At 38.6% G+C, this 22,547-nt stretch overlaps 1 protein-coding gene across 13 annotated transcripts in view; it reads left to right on the forward strand.

Moving 5' to 3' along the window:
- The window catches only part of RC3H1 (ring finger and CCCH-type domains 1), a 63,234-nt gene that overhangs the window by 15,024 nt on the left and 25,663 nt on the right, over nucleotides 1-22,547 (forward strand). For 11 of the 13 annotated variants that reach the window (XM_014261970.2, XM_088060346.1, XM_014261969.2 and 8 more), the window contains 6 exons: nucleotides 9,253-9,618; nucleotides 17,115-17,235; nucleotides 18,477-18,716; nucleotides 19,838-20,013; nucleotides 20,809-21,009; nucleotides 22,139-22,271. In XM_014261970.2, the coding sequence (XP_014117445.1) occupies nucleotides 9,388-9,618; nucleotides 17,115-17,235; nucleotides 18,477-18,716; nucleotides 19,838-20,013; nucleotides 20,809-21,009; nucleotides 22,139-22,271 (1,102 nt within the window). In that variant the 5' untranslated portion in view covers nucleotides 9,253-9,387. Of the gene's footprint in view, nucleotides 1-3,499; nucleotides 3,632-9,252; nucleotides 9,619-17,114; nucleotides 17,236-18,476; nucleotides 18,717-19,837; nucleotides 20,014-20,808; nucleotides 21,010-22,138; nucleotides 22,272-22,547 lie in introns of those variants that run through there. The other 2 variants (XM_014261968.2, XM_088060348.1) reach the window with 2 other exon arrangements.

Raw genomic sequence — 22,547 nt, forward strand, 5'->3', positions numbered from 1 at the left:
TCAACCTTTCCTTGTGAGAGAACTACTTCATGCCCTTCCTTATCTCTGCAGCCTCTGCTGGACCTGCTCCAGGAGCTCCAGGTCTCTCCTGTCCTGAGGACCTAGACACAGCATTCCCAATGTGTCTCACTAGGGCTGAGCAAATGATCAGCCCTGGAAGAGCTGGCACTGCTCTTCCTAATGCATCCCAGAATAGCATTGGCCTTCTTGGCCACAAGGGCCAATGTTTAATTAATGTTTAACATTTCTCTTGGCAGCTAGACTTGACTTGATGTAGATTATTTTCTCTTGGCGGCTCCTCAGGCTGCCTGCCTCAACTTTTTGGTAAAATTGCAGTGTTGTGGTGGGCACAAAAGCGTTTTGTTGTGCATGTTGTTTGTAAATGTATATATTTTTTCTGAAGCTGGTAGCATTCATTATGATGGAGCCATACCATTTCAGCATAATGCAGAAATGATATCACATGCGTGACTGAACAGGTGCATGAAGTAGACGAGCTGATTTCTTGAGGTTGATGATATAGTTCAATAATTCTGTATGAAAATCTTTGAGAGAACAGTGTAATGGATAGAGATATAATAAGGCTCAGAGGGTGAAAAAAATGTTATTTTTCATTGTGAACTCCCACTGTGATAAAATGTATGTGCCACAAAAAATAGGTGCTCCATTGCCTTTTGAAATAACAGTAGTCTAGAGGTGGCTTTGTATGCAACATGGAAAAAAATAACCCTTCTTGTGATTATTATGTTTAAAATGAACTCATACATTAATCAGGCAGGCAAGCAACTACATTGGTAGTTAAAAATTCACCAGTTTTCACTGATCTTGACTTTCTGCTTTTATTAAAAGATTTTTTTTTATGTTTAAATGCAGTCTTCCAAAAGAAATTGCTTTGAAGGTAAATAGAATAACTGAAGCTTTATTAGAGAATACTCTTATATAAACAGCAGTTATTATATGTTATTAACATGAAGCTATTTGCCATCTACTTCTAAAATTAGGACAACATCTACCATAAGAAAAGCCACCTCCCAGTCAGAGACATGAGGAGTGAGAAGAAAACACTATAAAGAAGTCCTAAGACTTAAGTTTTCAAGTGGACACCAAGAATGTTTTCTGAATACCTGTGGAGTTCTTCATAAAATGGGATTTTACATTTCCATTTTACACTTTCAGTAACAATGAAATAGAAGCCTCTTCTTGCCTATGCTGGGCAGTAGCATTTCTATTCACTTAACACTGCTCTTGCAGTATATTTTGGCATTTTCTTACTATTGTACCTGGAATTTTTAACATAGGTTTGGATTTTTTAAGTCTGCCAGTCAGTTTGAAAACAAATAAATAGGAAAGTGACAAGTGTAATGCCAACACTTGGACATAAGGGGAAGGAGGTGGGGAGGAAGTTCAGACTATTGCTTGATTGTTGCTTTGTGAGTTTATCAAGTAAAAATTTTTAGTAATATTTTCACAGTACACTACAAAAAAGAAAAATTTCTGGATTATTTTTTCTTTATGGAGACAGTATTCTTGCAAGTTTGCTGGGGAGCAGGGGATAAGGGATAATTATTAAAGGTTGTATTATAGGTTAGAAGGCTTTTTGAACAGTTTTTGACCACTATATCCATCCAGACTATAAGTCTGCCCTTCTGTCTCATTGTTTGACATTGCAGTTGTAATGTTATTGTAGCTGTAGTGTCACTGACATTAGTTTTGCTGGGTCTTCTCAATGATTCTTGACCAAGGAGGGATAAAGGCATTGCAGTGACACCAAGATCTTCCTGTCTTAACTTACTTTTCATTTTTATCTAGCAGATGACTGCAGTAGTAGCTGTCAGGTAACTGTAGATTATTCTTGCATGGAAAGGACAATACTGGTCTCAGTGATCCCGAACACTACTCACTTCAATTGCTTTTTCGTCTTGAAGTTTACTATTTGGAGTTATTTTAGATGAGCTGTTTATCTGGCTGATTTGTTGCCTTGTTTTAGTTAAAATGAGGTATTGATTGTGTAATTGCTGTCCATCCACATTTCTGCCTACCTGTGTTTATTAATAAAGATCTATGTTTAAAACTTCAGCTGGGACAACTATGCAACCAGTCCATCTGGAATATCTTAGGAAGGAATGAGAAAGAAACAGTAGTGACTTGTCTAGCTGACACTGAGAGGTAATATGTGTCTGTACCCTTGAATCTGAAGACTTCCACAAGCTTGTCCCCTTTGCCTTTACCATGGCTTTTTTTTAAACATTTGTCTTCTCTGGGAAAAGCAAGTTGTTAGCTTGCCTCCTTGCTGGCAGGATTGAGAGCTCTTGAGGGTTTGACCAGTTGAGCCTAAGTCCCTGTCCTGGAAACTGCTATGGATTTTTGAAGTGCATTCTGCCTTTCTTCTCTTAATCTGTTTGATTTTACCTTGACTTTTTTAGTACTATTTAGTTTAATAATTGTGTTACTGTTACAGTTTTCATTGACAAATGCAAGAATTCGTAATTTGAAGCAAAAGGAATATGTTTTGAAGCTGTCGTCCACTATTAACTCCCTAGACTTTATCATCTATTGGTAGAAAAAATTTTCTAGGTGATAGATCATAAAACCATTTGGTATTAAGAATGGTCACTTGATTTTTCTTTTAAATAAGCTGTAAGGGATGTATAATATCAACCAGAAATTATGAAGCTGGTCATGCATATTTTCCCTGAAAAATTATGATTTTATTCACATGCAGGTTTTCTATTTTGGAGGACATGAGCAAGAACACTTAAATTTTTTCTGAATGTGTTGTCTTTTAATGTTCATCATCCTAATGGTGGTTGGGTGAAAATAGGGACTGAGAAAATGATATCTCGTATTTCAAAAATGATATATCAGGTTTCATTCCATGTTTCTCCTATTAAACGCCATATAAATAACTTCATTCAACAGTTTTCTGTAGAAAGACACGAGGTCTTGCCTCACAGGATGTTGGGAAGCTTAACTCATTGTAAATTGCTTTCAGAGTGTCTGTTGAGAAGGTAGAGTTGTGATGTTGATTGTTTGGTTTTCTTGTTTTCCTTGAGTTATTACTAGGCAGGAAGCTTCAAAGAAGGAATAACTTCTTGTCCTTAACTAAGCCTGTTTTCCTAAGGTACTTCACTGACTCTACCAAGTAAGAGACTTTTGTCTGAAATTACATACATTTGTCCCTTTGTTTTTGCAGTCAAAAATTACTGAGGAGAAAAGAAAGTAGATCTTGAATCTGATTTAACTGAGCTTCAGTTACTTTGGGACATAGTTTTGATGATGTTCATGATTTTATCTTTGCTTTTTTTTTTTAAGGACTTTATTATACAGCTACTAAAGCCAGGTAATGCTTTGAAGGAAGGGTGGGAATATGCAATACATCCAGATTTGCAAGTTTTGGTGTTGAGCGGGGATTTCTTTGTTGGGGCTCTGTGCTGTGGGCAGTGTTTAGTGATGTTGGGTGTGTGCCAGCAACACGCATGCGTGGTGGAGGAATGAGGAAGTTAGGCACTTGATGCCAGCAGAGAGTTTACTGAGTTTGGGAGAGCAAACAGGAGGGGGAAAAGAGCCCTAAATCTGTTGGATATACCCTTCTAGGCTTATGGTATGTGTTCATGGAGCTTCCCAGGCAAAGGTAAGAAACTTATTTCTTCTACTTAGTCTTCCCTGATCAGGTGTGAACTTTCCCTCACTCTTTAAAAATTTTTAGAGGTTTTTCTGTGGAACTGGATATGGAAAACATTTCTAGCATGATTTATCCTTTTATGTGAACAGTGAAGTTGGCAGTACAGGGTGCTTGTAAAAAAACACATTACTTTTAGCTGGTCAGAGCTTCCCATAGGTTGTCAGGTGAGGTTTTCCTAAAATGAAATTCAGGACTTTTTAAAGTATTTGCTCAGGGAGAAGAAGAAAGCTACTTAAGTGCCCTCAGAAATACTGTTTATTACAATGGGCACACTGGAGTAGAAAACAAAAGGTTCTGTGAAGCACTGGTAAAAATTTATCTGTTTGGCACTAGACAAGAATGGAGGAGGTTTGGCTGCTGGCTAGAATTGTACTATGGGTATCTGGTAATCCTTTTGAGTTAGGAATTGCTTTACTGTTGTCTGTTAATTTAATTTTGGTTGTTGATTTGTTTTTAATCTCAAAGTGTCAGGTTTTGAAGTAGTTAATGTACCACAGAACCAGTCTCGCAGGGGAGAGAAGTGTGCCTGATTACTTTTTCTCAGAAAAGTGTAAGTTATTATGAAGGAGTAAGAGTCTTTGAAAGAATTAATGAAATGGTGTTTTCTTTATTAGAATAAATAATTATTACTCAAGAGTTGTACCTGTGTGAGCAGTTCAGTTGGCAAGCCTGAGTTTGTTTTGGCTCTGAGGAGCTTCTGTATGTTAAGTTTAGTAGTAAATAGGCTTTACTTGTGTTCACTGGTAACTGTGACAGGAAACTCTGCTTGGTTTAGCTAGGAGTAAGACTCAGCATAAAAGAAGCAGCTTCAGCTTAACTGAGTTTTGGTTAAGAAGTGATAATACTGTTTGGGTAATGAAATGCTGTGGGAATACATAAAACTCAGGAGTGAGTAATGCTTTTAAGAGCTGTATCTACTGAATCGGCAGGAGCTGAGCCAAGGGGTGCCCCTTAGGTGTGCTGAGTCATCTGCTTAATCTGTGACATGACTTAGTGTGGAGTGCTGCTGGGAGAGAGGTGTGCCTACTCAAGTAGGGACGAAACAGCATGTGATGTGTCTATGCAAGAGCATGCTGGGTCCAAATAACATGTTTGTGAAAGAATTTGGGGAGTGCTTGGAACCTGCACCGAAGGACTCCCTCGGAGAGTTCACTTAATTCAAATTGAAAGCAGAGGAGTTTCCCTGTGTATCATCATGTGTGAAACTTGATACCAATGGATGTTGGTACAGACTGTACTGCATTTTACAAACATCTTTTTTCAAGAGTTGAATCTGCAAAGGACATGTGGAAGACTGGTTGCCAGAGATGTAACACAGCTTGGACATGAGGCTATGCCAGCCTCTGCATTGTAGTCCAGCAGAGTAAGGATTGAGTGGTTTTTCCGGTGGGTTATGGAATAATTGCGTCCTTTTCTGAAGCACTGGCAGGGTCCCAGAGGAGACAGGTCACTGATCTGATTACAGTGTGACATTTCCAGTCTGGGTTGAAGGATGGAATTTCAAGGATTTTTTAGGGGCTGGGAGGCACAGAAGAGAGGAGAAATTTTTCCGTGTGGTTCTATATGTGGATAAAATAGCTTATGCAGGGCTAAACAGGAGGATGAGACTTGCATACAGGTATTTTATATTTTCAGACTCAGAAATAACAAGATCAGTCTGTCTCTGGTTTCAGTTTAGGATTCCAGGCCTGTGTCTTGGGGCATCTTCGTTCTTAATTGCACCTTTTCTTCCAGTTTATGTACTGTGGATGTCTTTTTAGTTTTTTTACTTTCTTGGGTTTTGACAGATATCATGTACAAAGAAGTGTGTATGGATGTATATTTTACAGTGTTAGAAGCTATTTAGTGTGAAATACTTAGTGGATTGAGGGTGGGTTAAAAATGTAATATTATGGGGAAGGGAGCTATCTAAATAGTTATGTCTCTTATAAATGTTTGCATTCTTTTTTTGCATTTTTTGAATTCTGTTTTGCTTTCCTCTGGTATAATGCTGAAGAGAATTTTTTTTCTCTTTAAAATGGCACTGTACTATAAAAGTGAATATACTTTTCCTGCTGTATGTGTTCAAAGAAGGGTTCTCTTTCTGTAGTGGTGATGGTTCCAATAGCAGACAGTGATAATGAAACCGTCTTATTTCCACTGTTTTATTGCTCTTTGTAATGTCTCTTATTTAAAGTAGCTCTTTGAAGTTAGAGACTCTTTTTTTCCAGTTATTTCAAGGGTCATAGTGAGTCACAAACCTTGATACAAGGCATAGGTATCTTTAGGAGCTTCATGTCTCTACATCTGTGAGCTTTGTGCCTGGAAGAGATTTACATTGTATCTCAGCACTTGCCTCTGCTCCCTAGTCCATCCGAAGGTTGACAATCTGTTAGGAAAACGGGACCATATATGTGGAAAGCTATGAGACCAGCAGCAGCGCTTGGTTTGGTACCAGTCTGTGTGCGTGTGGCTTGTGAATCCTCGGTCCCTGTGATGCCATTCCTGTCTTCTGTGGGATCAGAGAAATTCCAAGGTTTGTGCTGATCTGCTGTAGAGATTCATTAGAAGCACGGGGTTTATTGTTCAACAGCTGTTCTTTTCTGTGGGGAAAAAGTTAGCTGCATCACACCAGTTAGCCACCTGTTGCAGCAACTAGACTGTGCTGAAATAGATGACTTTTGGAGGTTTCTCACAGCTGTTCTATTGTCAGTGCTGTCTGTGGCATTCTTTTGGCATTTAGGCACCAGGACACAACCTCAGATACTGTGGAGTCTCTGAGAACTGTGCTTATGTATAAGCTTTGCTTTCCTTGTTCCCCAGCCTTTTGAGACCTGTCTTGACACAGGATTATGGATGCCAATAATTAGTCCCTCCATCTCCAGACTCACCAAACTTCTCTTTCAACTGTTGAGTTTTTAAATAAATACGACCTATTTCATTATGTCAGAGGTACAGGTAGCAACAACATGGCTGTGTTTACTGGGTTTTTTTTAATTAGTTAACTAATGTTAAAGTTTCATTCACCTCCTTTCTTTCAGTTCACAGCTTGGGATAGTGGCATCTCCATATTCACATCTGCTTTCTAGACTTGATAGTACAGCTTCATGTTAGCTTCTGGTTTTAAATCTCAGTTAATAAAAAACTTATTTTCCTGAATGCTTGGCTAATAATTTGTTTTAAATAGACTGTTCAGTTTGTTTCTGAATTGCAGAGGATTCTGGGAAATTGTTTCTAGATACTCTAGATACTGGTCAAAAGAAAGAATATGATTCAACTCTTAAATTTTGATCCCCAAAGGATATTTCATAGCACAGCCATACATATAGTAGATTTACTAAGCTGTATACTGCTCTTTGCAGAAGGATATCTGTGGTGTTTCTGGGTAATTTTTGTTGCAGATTTGGTTTACAAAGGATAATTCTGGCTTGAATCCTTATTACCAAAGTTTACTCAGTATATAAGAGGTCAGATAGCTTGGAAATAAATTTGCTTAAAGGTTTAGGATATCATCTGTCAGTGAAGTGACCTAAAATTATAGAAGATTTCGTTTGGGTTGTGGTGATAACATCAGTAATGGGAATGATTTGACTCTATGCTGACAAGATGGAAAAAAAATTACTGATTTGCCATTCAAAGAGGTATTTTGGAAGTGGGAACCCTGAACAACCTTGACATCTTGTTGTTGTACAATGGTGATGGTTGGGTTAACCATATGTGATGCCTCTTCCTTGTACCACCTTGCCTGGGCAATACTGATTTCTTATTCATTCCTTATTGTCTGGGAACCAGAGGCTGTGAGGCATTGTATATTGTCTTTTGAAGAGAGAAATAATTATTTTTTCCCTAGAATTATAAAGCATCCTGAGCTGGAAGTGACTCAGAGGGATCATCATAGTACAACTCCTTTTCATTAGCTTTAAAGCTAAGATTAGGTGTTTGATGAAACTTGCTTAAAGGCTTAACTAGTAACACTTCCTTGTTTACCTCGGAAATTTAATGTTACTGTGAACAACACTGCACTAAATTTTGATAAAAAAAGAATGCTTTTTCCAGAAAAAAAAAAAGTGGCAGAGGCTTTTCAGAGTCTTTATTTTAGCATTAGATTTTTTTCTGTTTTAAAATGCCTTGACTCTGAATTGCACAGGTCCTGATGTAAAGTTTCTCTCTTTGCCTTTAGAATTTAGATTTTAATTGTAAATGTTTTTTAAGCTTAAGATTTGATAAAAAGTTTTTATTTTGCTTGTGGAAGAACTTTTGGTCAGAACAGATACTAGCAAGCAAGTGTGCAGTCCTTGGTTTGAAACTGAAGCCAGTGGTGTGTGGGAAAGAGAAACTAATACATATGGGTGGTTGGAGCGAGGTTTTTTTGTCATTTTGCTGCTTGATTTAGAAAAATTGGTTGTGAATCAGTAACTTGAACTTTTTTTTCCCAAACTCCACTAGTGAAAGTAAGCCAGACGTCAGAAATTATTTCGTTACCAATTTTCTTCTTGCTAATGACTTTTTCTCATTCTGTGATCCCTCTACTCTGCTACATTTCTCCTCATAAGAGTTCTGCTTTTTTCCTGTCCTAAATCTTATCTTCCATTCCCTTATAATGAGTAACATTTGATCTTCTTAGTATTTTGATTTGAAAGTGCCAAGTAATAAAGACCTCCCAGCTTTTCTTCTATTGTAGTTTCAGTGTGGTTTCTCAACAGAGTAAAGATGTTGCTTTCTCTATCAATATAATCTTGAGGAAGGCAGTGAATGATCTAAATTGTGGTTACAAAAGGAACAGTTAAAGAGCAATTGTCAGTCATTCAGTCATAAATAACTACTACTAGAAGTGGTCATCCAGCTTTTGAAGGATAGAGGTGCTTGGATGGCAGAAGGCAAGTTAACAGTGCTGAATTCTAGCAGGAGTGTATGCAGATTCCCAGTGTAACTGAGATGTGTCTGGATGCATCTGTGTGGTACCATACAGCTCAGTACAGATCAGATTGTGTGAAGGTGCTGTAGTAGCAGCACATAGTATCACTGAGTGACGTGTGAGAGCTGTATTGCAGAGTGTCTGACTGACCCTGAGGCTGACCCTGAGGCTTGGGCATCTTGCACGTTTTTGGAGTTGTTGTGTGTCAATCCAGAGCCCACTGGACTCTGAAGAAAGGTTGCTTGTGATAGAGGCTTTGGATGAAGCCCTGTCTAAGCAAAATTATTTAAATATTTAATTATTTTGTACAGTAGATATTGTACAAAAGTAGATTAGTGGAATTGTCTTTTTTGTTCACGTTTTGTTGATGTCAATTTGCTCATTTATAAAGAGAGAACATAAACACTGAAAGGTAATCAGTGTTTTAACTTCAATGTGATAATTATCTTCCTTGAGTTATTTTAAGCTGTATGACAGCAGAAATGGTTTACACTGGCTTTTCCAGAGCCAGAAACTAGTTGGAATTAAAGCAAGTCGTGACTCAGTCCTGTATTTAATGTCTGAACTGAACTCCTAGTTCAGCTACACCTCCACGAGTGGTACTTCCCTAGCACAAAGGAGCCCATGTGCCTCTTCTTGTACAGAAGGCTAACTTTGTGTTTATGTTTTCTTCTAGGTTATGTTTCACACTATGTGCAGACTGTCTGTATTTACAGAAGATATTTAAAACCAAACAGACTTTTTTGCAAAATTTTGATTCCAGTGGAATCTGTGCTTTAGATTTTTGTCTCGTCAATTAACTCCTGAAGCAATGCCTGTACAAGCTCCACAATGGACGGATTTTCTCTCCTGCCCGATTTGCACACAGACTTTTGACGAAACTATCCGGAAGCCCATCAGCTTGGGTTGTGGCCACACTGTCTGCAAGATGTGCCTCAACAAGCTCCACCGTAAGGCATGTCCCTTTGACCAGACCACTATCAACACAGACATTGAACTCCTTCCTGTGAACTCAGCCTTGCTGCAACTTGTGGGTGCTCAGGTATTGGTGCTTTTTTTTTTTTAATCTGTTTTGGTATTTTCCTACTTTTAGGACAAATCAGGAATAATAAAGATTGTCTTAATGATGTGAAGAGAAGGCATCTACCTTTTTATAGATGTCTACAAGAAATAGTAAAGGTGCCTGGAACAATAGTTTAAATCTTTCTCCTGCTGGTGACTTCTGCTGGTGACTGTAACTTTTGTTACATCTAATTCTGTGGGCTGTCACCAGAATGGGTTTGTTGTGTTTCCTTCCTTCTTCCTTGACTTTTACCTAGCCATGCTCTAACAAAAGGATGAGCTGGATCAGTGAGCTTATTTTGTGGGAGGACAATTTTCTGTGGTAAGTTATGTGCTTTACTGTATTCACCCTGTGAGACCTGTGGTTGGTTGTCCCAAAAGCAGGAGGGGAGTGTAAAGGATATGGGACAGATCTCTCTGGTAGCAGCCTTTATACAGCATTATTTGAAACTATGCAATGGAAATAAAACTTCCTGAGATGACATGTTACTCTAAATCCATATTGGTGAGGGGGGAAAGCCTGCTTGAGACTCCCGTTTTTTGCTGGAATAGGTACTGGTGAGGTCAATTGAAATGGGGATGAGTGGCACTGGTACTGACAACAGCCCCAAGAAAGGGCAGGGATGTGGGGAAAGCAGGATCACCTGTTCAGTTGCAGCACAGACTTAAGCTGGCAAAAGCTTATCAATATTAGGTCTCAGGTAGCTCCCTGTGACCCACACTTTTTAAGGCTTGTGGACAGGATTGTGGTCTTAGGAGAGGAAGGACAATCGTGTAACTTATGGGTGAAGAAAATGTAGATGGGATGCATTACCGTAAAGCGGTTACTGTCACTAGTGGACACAAAATTCAATCACAGCAGGCAGAGGTTTTCATCCAAAGAAGGCAGAAGGCTTTATTTTGGGGTTTTCAGCCCCTTTTATAAGGTGTTCTGATACAGGTTTAACATGATTGGTAAAGGGAACAACACCTCTCTTGTCCATTGGTGGAACAAGAGAAACACATTTAGGACATCTGTACACCACTGTTTTGGGAACCAAAATCCAGTCCTTGAGAGAAAATGTTCTCAAGAAACTTTCCCCTGGGAGCAGATCAGCCACCAAGAGGCTCTTAGGCTCAGAAAATCATGTCCAAAGGTTACTGTTTTATTTTGTACTGCTTCAGTGTCTGGGCTAAGTGAAACTAAACACAGCAAAAACTTCAGTGAGATCTGTAGTTTGTGGAAGAGGAAATAATTGTGGAAGAGCTGTAAAAGGTGTGGAGGAAAGGAGGTGTGGTCTTATGTTGCTTTTTATTAGGTATTGTGACTTACAGGTCCAGGTGTGCTTTTGCCACTTCTTAGTTTATCAAGTAATATGGCTAATTTTTTTTTCTTTTGTGGTGTATGGCATAGATGTTATTAAAGAAGCTCAAAATCAAATGGTGTTTCTGGCTATGCTAAGTGATTCATCCTGCTCTGCAGGAGGAAGCAGTGAGAATGTGCACTCCCATTCCTGTGATATGCTGTCATCTATGAAAAGCTTCCAAGCAGTATGAAATCTGTGGGTGATGTCATTAAAAAAAGTTGTCATTCTCTTTCTCTCATGTATGACATGATCATTTTCCCTCTCTGCAGTTTCTTGTATATTTCCAGTTGCATCTGAATGTCCACATTTGTGATAAATGTCTTTTTTTCCCCTTGCATTTTTTGGTTGTTTTGTGTGTGTTTGTTAAGCTTTATGAGATAGCTTAAACTTGACCTCTGCCAGAATTTAAATTTTCATAAAAGCAAGGTTCTCTGGGATGGAAACCCACCATGCTCTGTTTAGGTAAATGAGAATTCTTTTCTGGTTTTACTAGTTAGCCAGCCAGAGTTATCTTATCCATATGTGTGAGGTATGAAGAAAGGTTTTACCGTATAGTCTTGAGAGCACTCTAAACGTTAGGTTCTGACTTTGCACTAATGACATAATTTTGTGCTCCCTTTTTATCTAAAAATTTTGTGTGATTAAGGTTTACAGGACCTTGTTTCAGCATGACCTTAAAGCTGCAAATGCCACCAAAAGATGCATTATTCCCACCCCCATTCTTTTCCACTCATTTCTGGTTGTTTGCTGCTCCCAGCATTCTGTTACCTGTAACAATAACCATGGATCCTAGCTGAGTATTTGTTACTCACGAACTTTCCCCTTAAGAGAAGTTTCAACCACCTTCCCTGACAGCTCCTAATTTCAAATGAGCATGTGAATGAAATCAGTTCAGTATAACTCACTCTCCTTTTTCTTCCCTTTCCCATCCTGGCAGCTGTTGCAGTGTTTACCAGCCACTGGACTACTAGAAGATAAATACAACTACTTTCCTGTGAAGGACAGGGAAACAATTGCTATCTTCCAATAGACCGTCTAAGGCCATTTTTAAAAAATCTTTTTACAAAAAAAGGCTTGCTTAAGGACAAATGTTTAAAAAATTGGTACTTTAGGCAAATTAGTAATTTTGAACTGTCCTTCTAAGGGAGTGTGATCTTGTGCTATTTCAGCAAAAATGGTCTGTGAGCAGGAATCCAGCTTTCAAAGCAGGAGTAGTGTCAACTTCAGTTGAAACTGATTCGATTTGTTTTTCCGCTTCTGGGTTTAGTTTCAGGAGCATGTATGTGTCATTAGTGTCCCTTAATCTCCAGCAAACCTCTTTACACCTTAACCTGAGTCCACAGAGACCTGTAATACTTTATTTGTAAATGCTAAATTCCAAAAGAAAAAGTTTCATTTTTGAAGGAAATATAGTGAAGCCCAACTAAAGCTTTCATCTGTGAGGGGGAAGAATAGTTTGTTCTTTTCCCTTTGGTGTTACTCCTGGGGAATTCACACATTTATACTTGTTAAGTGCTTTTTTGCTGGAGGTGGAGGAGGAGACCAGGCAGTTTAAAGAAATAGATCTATTCTGCTGTGACTGACAGCAGTGACAGGATTCCAGGGCAAGTCACTCTGGCTTTTGCACGAGTACAACGAGTAAAATAAGCAGGACTGGACTTCTGGGGAAAACATACTGAATTTGTCACACAGTTACCCAGGAAAGTAACATTCTCTCTCTGGATAGATTTTGTCACTCTAACAGTGAAAAGAGTTGTTTTCTTACTTGAATTAGACTCTTTCTCAGTTTTCACTCTCCCACCTCTTTCTGATGAAACCCCTTGCCCAGGTTGTAGCCACTCTTGGTGTGAAAATTAACTGTTGCAGATTCAGATTTCTGCCTATTCCCCTGTAGTATGGTGCACATCAACACTGGTTATAGGGGCTGTTCTGGAAGACTGTGGTTATAGAATCACAGAATGGCTTGGGTTAGGGGAGACCTTAAAGCCATCTCATTCCAGCCCTGTGCAGTGGGCAGGGACACCTTCCGCTAGACCAGGTTGCTCCAAGCCCTATCCAGCCTGGCCTTAGACACTTGCAGGGATGGGATATCCACAGCCTCTAGTTAGGTAGTTCAGATCATGTCCACATATGTTTTGCTACATAAGATAAGGAGAGGAAAGGGATCATAAGGGGAACATGAGAATTTTTTCCTGGGAAAGCTGAACACAACTGAGCACCTAAGCAGGAGGTGTAAGGGAAGGGAGACACGATGGCCTTGGACACAAATCAGCAAGGTATTCATAAGTTACCTTGCTTCTTAGACTTCCTGGGTAAAGGAATCCGTCAAGTTTGTTTCTGTGGGAATAACGTTTTGAATTTTAGTTATTCAAGCATCCACATATTACTCACTATATGCAACTATTTTAAGCATTCACCTGGCCAGTGTTTTGAAGGTACCTGATCATGGATTTGTCATTTAAGCTCTTCCCTCATGTTTTTTTAACCCGTGAAACAGCAGCATGCACATTCCAAACAGGTGACATAGCATGGCAGAAATGCCTGTGGTGCTTTAATTTTGGCATAGGCTCCTGCTGGAAATGATAAATACGATTTTAGACATTGGAATTGTAGATGATGAGAGACAGGGTCATCTTAACTCACAGCCCTTTCAAAAGGGGAAGATTTCAAGTGCAGAGCTATTAGAGGCACATTTGATAATTTTTAAACTTTTGATGGAATGAAGTGCCACAAAAGGAATTACCTGTTAAAAAGTTGCCTTTTATGTAAAGTTTTGAGGAACTAAAGTTGGTAGGGTTTGGTTTCTTTTGGCAGGAAGCAAATCCTTCATTTGCAGGGAAGGGGAGGGAAATACTGCTAGAAACAGTTTGCAAACCATACAAAGAGGGATTTGGTCTATTTAACATGTTCTTATTCTGTGCAGTTAGATGTCTAATGAGCATTACTGACAACTCAAGCTGACTTCCTTCATCAAATTACACTTAAATCACCACTTCAAAATCACTGCCTGGTATGAGATGATGCTTTAGCATTCTTTTCTGGTCCCCTTCCTTATGCTGTCATAACCTGTGTCTTCCCACAGCCACAAGCCATGCTGATGGGTAACATTCCACTGCCAGGGTACTTGCAGTCATTACCAAAGTACATACATGCAAAACCATCACAGATTTAAAGCAATTAAACATCTGAGATAATTTTTCCTGTCTTGCACTCATCCCCTTTGGAAGGTGTTGATTACATGAAGTGAATACATTTGCAGTAGAGACTATCATAAGTGTGTGATGTCTGAGACAACGGAATATGGAATGAGGGTGACAATAATGAGCTCACTTTCTGGGGCATCTATTCTGAGGCTCCTGAGAGGCATTGTAAACAGCAGTGACCATAGGGTCATGCATGCTATTAAAAGGATATTTTGGGAAGGGGAAGTGAAAATGCTTTCAAGTTAAATTATTCCTCACCAATTCCATGATGGAGCCAAAGTCAAAATGCACATTTTTCTCTTGGTATATGCTATTCTTACAATCATTCTAACCCTAAAATATTTTAGTAAGTCTTGGAAGTGCATATAATAGTACCAGCAAAAGCAAAATTACTTATAAATTACTTATAAATTTTTTTCTGCATGAGTGAAGTGTGTCTGCATGAGAAATAAATTTTCTTCTCCTGAACACTCCCGAAAACTACAGAAAAACTGCTTTTCAGTACTACACTTACTCCAGCTTCTGATAAAAAAATAATCTCTTTTGGGCTCATTTTGCAAACAGTACAGTTGTACAAAATATTTAGATTTTTACATTGAAGCTTCCCTTCAAAAGAGAGGGAATGGGAACAAAATGCAGATAGTGTTTGAATAGCTTGATGAGCTCTTGAAATTTTTTCTCTGCCAGCTTTTCCATGGGGGTAGGGGAAGCTTCCTCTTAGATTCTAGACAGTCCTTGTGTCTCACTGGTGGAACTGTGCTGTGTCTGGCATTCCAAACCACTGCTTTGAATGTGTGCTAAACCCACTTCAATTCAGGGTCAAAATCCAGGGCTGAACATGGGCTTCCTCTCCTATGTCTGTTCTGAGCCCCTTTTGTCTGCTGGGGGTTGCAACACTGTCATTGTATTTTGTGTTGTCAGCAGTGCTAGATGGAATGTTTGCAGGAGCAAGTAGGAAATTGCACAAAATATGTGACTGCAGTAAATAGGGCAGAGATGGTGCAGTGTCTGGATACATATGCTTGAGATGTGTTATTTACTCAGTAAGTCAGTTCTCTACTGTGTAACTTCCCTGGCAGAAGCAGACTGCTAAAATGGCAGTGCCTTTGAAAAGAAGGTGTGGAATATTCTGTTAAGGTGCAGGCAGATTCTGCAGGATTTAATAATTGTTTCCCAAATCCCAAGAAACCACTCAAGATAAGGCTGTTGTGACAGTTTACAGCTGACCACTCTAACATACAGAGTTGCAGAATCTCATTTTGCTGACAATGTTCTTGCTTACAGACACAAAAACTCCTCAAACCCAAAACCCAAAATACCCAAACAAGTGCTGGCCCAAGATTAAAACCAAAACCCCACAGAACATCACAAGTTAACTTCCATCAGTGAAAAGTACAGATGCTAACCTTGTTGTCTAAGTGTAATTGAAATCAGGTTTTTCTCTTTAGTAGGAATGAAAGCCTCCATCAGACACAGACTCTATCATGTGCTAGTTTTGGGATGATACTTTGTTAATTGCAGCTGATATGTTGCATTCTGAGTCTTTTCTTTGTTACCTGCTGGAAAAGCAAGATAGTAACTTTTTATTTTGCTCTATGTGTCAAATGAGAAGCTTAGCATGGTGAGACTGTTGTCTAAGAAATACAATCATAAGGCTGAAGGATTGCTTTCTTTTAAAATTGAGAAGCTGTTTACATTGGTGATGACAACCATATACGTGTGTCTGTATATATTTTATATTTTTTTTCTGGTTTTATTTGGTGCTGCCATCATAATGCTGGTCTTGCCATGGCTGGGTTACATGTGAAAGTGAGCAGGTTTGTTGCTGTATTTAACTGAAGCATTAAAGGCTTTTGCTTTTAGATTGAAGGCCTGGGTTGGTCCCTGTAAGCAGCTATGTGAGATTAGCATGCTGTTATTGCCACTGGGACGGGGATTGACTTGGAAATAGAAGTCTGACATCTATTTGCACTTTGACAGCATATACAAAAAGTGCTTTTGTTTAGTCTTCTGAGGAATTCCAGTTCTCCATACTGTCATATTGGGTTTTCTGCTGAGCAGTGATGCTGAGAAGTGTTAGTACAGTGCTATACTGTACCCTCAAATTTGATGAAAGCTTTAAGAATTTGCCAAGAGGAAAGTAGAAACAAAATTATAACTTGGGGGAGGGATGGTGCAAATCCCTTGGAAAAATCCTGATTTCTGGTGTATATCTGGAAGAAGAAATAAATGTCACCTGACAAAAAAACAACATAAAACCCCAAGAATATAATTGGCCTCCGTCATCAGATAAATACAGGGTGTGTTCATGTCCACTGCATAGGATAACTTGGTCGTGCTGCTTTGTGACTGGGTCTAGTCACAGTATGTTCCAAAGTTGTCTTAGTGTATTTGCTGCTAAGTCTTTCTTCCACTAATCTTAAGTAGCTGCAGTCTCTTATGCCTGGATGATTTTAGAGCTATGAGGCTGTAGATACAAATTTGTACTTACTGGCAGACCAGGGTAGTTTTTCTTGTTGTTTTTTTTTGGTTTTTTTTTTTTTTTCTTTTTGTTTTTTTTTCCCTAGGTTTTTTGGCCAGTAAGCTTTGGGGATGTTTCAATGTGTTCAGTTTTGTAGTTATAGAAAGTACCATGTTAAGCCTTCTGCTTCTATTTCTGTGTTCATTTCAGCCACTAAATAAAAGAAGTCTGTTAAACATAAATTCTATCTTTTTGTTTTCATTTTCGCTTGGTTTTTTATGCTATTTGTTCAGCAAATAAGTTGAAAAAATGCTAAGTAATATAGAAAAATCTCAGAAAGAGAACAAAACAGGAAATGTGCTATAGTAGTAAGTGTTTGTAAGCATGGTTGCCACTTACATATTTTATATATATATATATATATATATATATATTCATAGTAGATGTACATGTCATCTCTCTTCAGGTTCCTGAGCAGCAGCCAATTACTTTACGCAGTGGAGCTGAAGATACTAAACATTATGAGGAAGGCAAGAAATGTGTGGAAGAACTGGCATTGTACCTCAAACCACTCAGCAGTGCAAGAGGTAGTTCCTGCATTGCTTCCTTGGAAAATGAAACCAAAAAACCAAATATGATGCAAAACAAACTATCCAAATTATTAGTTAGTATGTTTGAAAAATGGTTATAAATCTTCTTTAGAAACAAATTGAAACAGATTTCTTCAACATTAAGGTTATGTTTTCATGGAGGAGGGGGATGTAGAATTGAAAGGTTTCAAAAATAATTTAGAGAAAAGGCTGAGGTGTTTGGCATAGTGAGTTGAGACAAACTTTGATCTTTGCAGAGTAAGTAAAAATAGATAATTTTGCCCTTTTTTTCACTTCTGCTTTGTGATAACTCTAGTGATGCAGCTCTTCTGTAGAAGATGAATAAACTGGTATGAGAAAGTAACTGCATATAAGATAGATAAGGAAAATTATAATACTTTATTCCTACAAGTTCATATACAAGAGCTGGTCAATCTGGGTAATTCTAAATTAGAAAACCTGCACTGTGTTGAAGGGTATGTGTTTTATATATATTACATGTGCTAGATTTGGGCAGGCTGTCAGCCCAAGTAGTAGAGTTGAGCATCATGGGCATTAGTTTATCAAAAATGATTTTTTTTTTAGAAACTGTCTGAATCTTTTGCAACCAGTGCAGTGTGACAGCAGTGTCACTCTGGGAATTGGTGGCCCAGTGAACAAGCTCTGGCTGTAGAACAAACTCAGCATAGCAGCTGTATGTCTAGTGAGTCACTTGTTCCTTTAACCTGAATTAAGTGGCTTTCGGCGTGTTTGTGATTCAGTTTTGGCACATAATTAAACATCACCCAATCAGTTCGGGACTCATATATGCTCTAAACCAAAACAGCGAAGGTACCACATGTTGGCAAGAAACTAAATGTGTTGTGAAAACAAACAAATGTCCAAGTGATCCCTAAAGTTCATGAATAAGGGATGAACTGGGAATCTGTATGGGAGCGTGTGGGACAAACTACCAGCATGGGGAAAGGATTCATTAGAGGTCCCATCTTCTTAAAAAGCCAGATCACTCAATCACAAAATTAAGTCTTGTGGGGAAGCCGACTGCCAGAAAATTACTTTTATTGCCAAGTGAAACAAACTGGCAGAAATGAACTTCTGGTATGTCTTGACTAGTATTCCCTTTGACAAAATGGACACCAGGAGAGCTAGGTTTGCACTTGTCCAGTACAGTCACTGAAGACTGGCACAAGAAGAGGAATATGAGGTAGTTTATTATTCTGTTTAATTTTGTTTTGAAGGTGTGGGTCTTAACAGTACTACTCAGAGTGTGCTGAGTCGTCCCATGCAGAGGAAACTTGTGACATTAGTCCATTGCCAGCTGGTGGAGGAGGAAGGGCGGATCAGAGCCATGCGTGCAGCACGGTCACTAGGTGAAAGAACAGTCACAGAGCTCATTCTTCAGCATCAAAACCCTCAGCAACTTTCCTCCAACCTCTGGGCTGCAGTGAGAGCCAGAGGGTGCCAGTTCCTTGGGCCAGGTAGGTGGCATCGCAGTATCACTGCTGTATTAGAAGCAGTTTAGAATTGAGCTGTTGATAAATGGCTGTCCAGTTGCCCAAGTGATTTTATTAAACAATGGCCTAATTTCTTAATAATAGTCTTCAGAACTAATTATGTGTCTGTTGGGCTGCTGCTTTTGGGTTTTCTTGTATTTTTAAAGCTTTTTCAAGAATAGGTGTCCTTCTGTTCTTGTCATAAGATAAATGACCTGCTGCTTCTCACTTGCTATTCCTTGAAGAGAAAAAATAAGGTTACTGGAAGTAACTGGCACAGCTTCTTTTTCTTCTCTAGGACAATAAACATAGAAAACAATTGTGGGGATAGATTTGTTACAGATATGTGTACACATTTTTAAGAAGTTGTGCATTTATAAATTAAATTCCTTTGCTTAAAATACTAGAAAGAAATCAATATTGCTTAAAAAAAAATGAAGTCTCATTATTGAAAATACAGACTTCATTTGTTGAGTCTTGAAATATGAAGCCAATTTCTTAAAGAAAAAATAGTGCAGCTTTTCCTGACTGAAACAGATGAAGGCTAATTTTGAGATACTAACTTTCATACCACTTCAAGGAAGAGAGAGGTTGGTAACGTAGCAAAATAGTGGTGCTGTAGTCTGGTTGTATGCGCACTCTTTTTTTTTAAGTGCATGGAAATGAACCTTGCTCTTCATTAGCCTGTCAGCTTTTTCTTCTGGGACAAGTGTGGGATGTAGGCAATACACTTTGAAAACTTGTATTAAGATCAAGAGATGTACAGACAGGAATGTTCTTATCAGATGATACCCAAAATAGATGTTGTTGTAGTGGTAGTAGTAATAATAATATTAATATAATAGAAAATAATAGATCATAATAATGATAATAATATTAAAGGTAAAAACTCCTGTTTTCCCAGGCCACAGTTTGGAAATCTGGAAGGGTTCCTTCTCTCTTTGCCCTCCGTTCATGCTCAACTCCCTTTTTTCTCTGTGGGTTTGTGTGTCTGTTGGTGGGAGTTTTTAGCTGTTATCCCAACTGTAGGAGAACAAGGAACTGCAGGAATTTTACTTGGGCTTCTCTCAACCTTTGTCTGTTTTTGCATTTCCCCTGACTGTCAGCAATGCAAGAGGAGGCTTTAAAACTAGTTCTGCTGGCTTTGGAAGATGGATCTGCTCTGTCACGAAAGGTCTTGGTTCTCTTTGTGGTGCAAAGACTGGAGCCGCGATTCCCTCAGGCTTCCAAAACTAGCATTGGGCATGTTGTCCAGCTCCTTTACAGAGCCTCATGCTTCAAGGTATGAAGAAGGTTCTGCCCGAAGGTTTTGTAATGCTATGAAAACCACTGGTTTTTACTTTCAATTTTCATTGTCCTGTAAAATTAAATGTGCCTAAAAATATGCGTAGTTAGAGAAAGTATTGCTCATTAAGTCCCACATTAATTTTAGAGAGTTCTTAGTCATTGAGCTGTGATGGCAGTGTAGGCTAAAACAGTGACTTGAAGCTGTAAAGTTAGGTTTTGCATCTGTCCAGTTTCATAGAGGCACAGTTAGAAAACCTGCATGTAAGGCAGCATACTTACCTTCTTAGAAGTGGCTTAAAGCTAAAAAATCCCTAATTCTGTTAATTTGGTTGTGGTGTGGTTAGAATCAAAGAAATAGGAGACTTAAATCAGCTTAATGGACTTTACAGTAATTAATATCTATTACTAGATGCTCAATTTGAATGTCATTCACTCTTGCTAAATGAGTAGAAAAATGCTTTGGTTTTGGTAATTGTACCCTCAAAATTCTGCAATGCAAACAATATCTTGATGAAGGTGTGGATACTGTAAAGTCATTTAGGAAGTGTGACACTAACTTATATGTGAGTCAGAGTCCAAGTAAACTATGTTTTGTATCCATTTTATAGTGGTTCCACTCTATGAAGTGTGTGTTACTTTAGTAGGAGCTGGCATTCAGTGAGTAGTGTCATCGTTGATTTTAGCTTGGGAAAGGGACTTAGTTGCTGATTGAAGATGTCACTTGCCTCGGACTTCACATAATCTTGGGCTTATCCTGCTTAACTGTATTTGGCTCACTTCTCCTTACTAGGTGACCAAGCGAGATGAGGATTCCTCCCTGATGCAACTGAAGGAGGAATTTCGGACTTATGAGGCTCTGAGAAGGGAACATGATTCCCAGATAGTTCAAATAGCTATGGAAGCAGGTTTGCGCATTGCACCAGACCAGTGGTCCTCGCTGTTATATGGAGACCAGTCTCACAAATCCCACATGCAGAGTATCATTGACAAGGTAAAGCCATCTAAAATCAACCCAGTCCATCTTGTTTGCAACTGTACTAGATTATGTTTGTAACATTGAACTTAGAAATTGTGCCCACGTGGACTTGCCCATTGATAATTTGTCCTGTTATTTCAAAACCCGTTATGTCCCAAATAATTAGAATATATATTTGTAATCTAATGAATCTTGCTCCCTCTGCCATCCTGACATTTTTGCTAATTTATTTCTTTCTGCAGATGGAAACGCACAAAGTTTAGCTGAATAATTGGGGGGTGACCTAAGAACAGCTGATAAGTGCCAATGTAGTGACAAGAGGCTAATGGTCCATGTTTCTAGGCAGGAAGTTAGTCCACCTGTCTGTGTCTGAAATAAGACAGAGAGGTGAAAGCACATTTCATAAATAAAATACCTAAACTCTGGAAATGCCCAGATCTCTCTCTGTGCTCAGAAGCAACATAGGATAAACGGGCTTTCAGATTAGGGGGTGCTTTTGTAAGTGCCTAAATTGAGTGTTAAGAGCTGAACCTTGTTCAATGGTTATGAAAGCTGTGAAACAACTGCTTTGGCTGCTGTGCAAGAGGATTTAGCTTCAAGACAGCTTCTGTTGTGTCTTTATGCCGTTGCCCAACTTTTGAAGTTTCCTGCCAAACATCTTCCGAAGGATCTAGGTAGAATTAAGTTTTAAATACTGGAATTGTGTGATGTTAGGAAATGGAATGTTGCTAGCTATCTTTTCCTTGAACTACCTTGTTGTTTATTTTGTGCTTGCTGTACTCAATTTAAAGCAGGATGCAAACCTGTTGATTTGGGGATTGGGGATACTGGACTCTCCAGAAATCATAAGTAAATGGTTTCTAATATGGCCCATTTTTTTTCTTGAGTGGTAGCGCAATACAAAAGAAATTGCTTTTATTGCTAGAAATAATACCAACCTTTATTTTGTCTATTTAGAAATGTAATTTAATGCAATGTCAAAGAACTTTGCGTTCTTAACAGAAAGGGTTCACTGGAATGGGCTTTTCTGAAAGATGTTTATCTCCAGTTTTGGAAGGGAGTTCTTGTGAGCTTGTGAAGCAGCCTTCAGAAACCATGAGGATTACTTTGCCTTTAGAAAGTTAATTATGATAATTTTTTTAAGTTGCAGACCCCAGCCTCATTTGCACAGAGTGTTCAGGAATTAACTATTGCTCTTCAGAGGACCGGAGATCCAGCTAACTTGAATCGTCTTCGACCTCACCTAGAGCTTCTAGCAAATATTGATCCAAGTCCAGGTAAATCTGGATGTTTTTACATTAAGTTTAGCAAGATGAACTTAACACTGTTCAAGGATTGAAGGCTGATCAAGTGTAAGGAAACATCCTCCTTACTCATCAACTTAAGAGTTTTGGATTTCAAAGTAGAATTTTGATAGATTGAATAGAGAGAAGCTTGGCAAAAGTCAGTCTAGACAAGAATGGTTTGTTATTCTACAGAATTTAGTATTTTTCTTAGTATTGTTCGCATGTAGTTCTGCAAAACTAGGAAAGAGTCTGGGAAGTAGAAGATGG

The sequence above is a fragment of the Pseudopodoces humilis genome, chromosome 10 (genome assembly GCF_049639895.1).
Source record: "Pseudopodoces humilis isolate 2021_Gansu_Grassland_sample_001 chromosome 10, ASM4963989v1, whole genome shotgun sequence".
In the NCBI taxonomy this organism is placed as follows: domain Eukaryota; kingdom Metazoa; phylum Chordata; class Aves; order Passeriformes; family Paridae; genus Pseudopodoces; species Pseudopodoces humilis.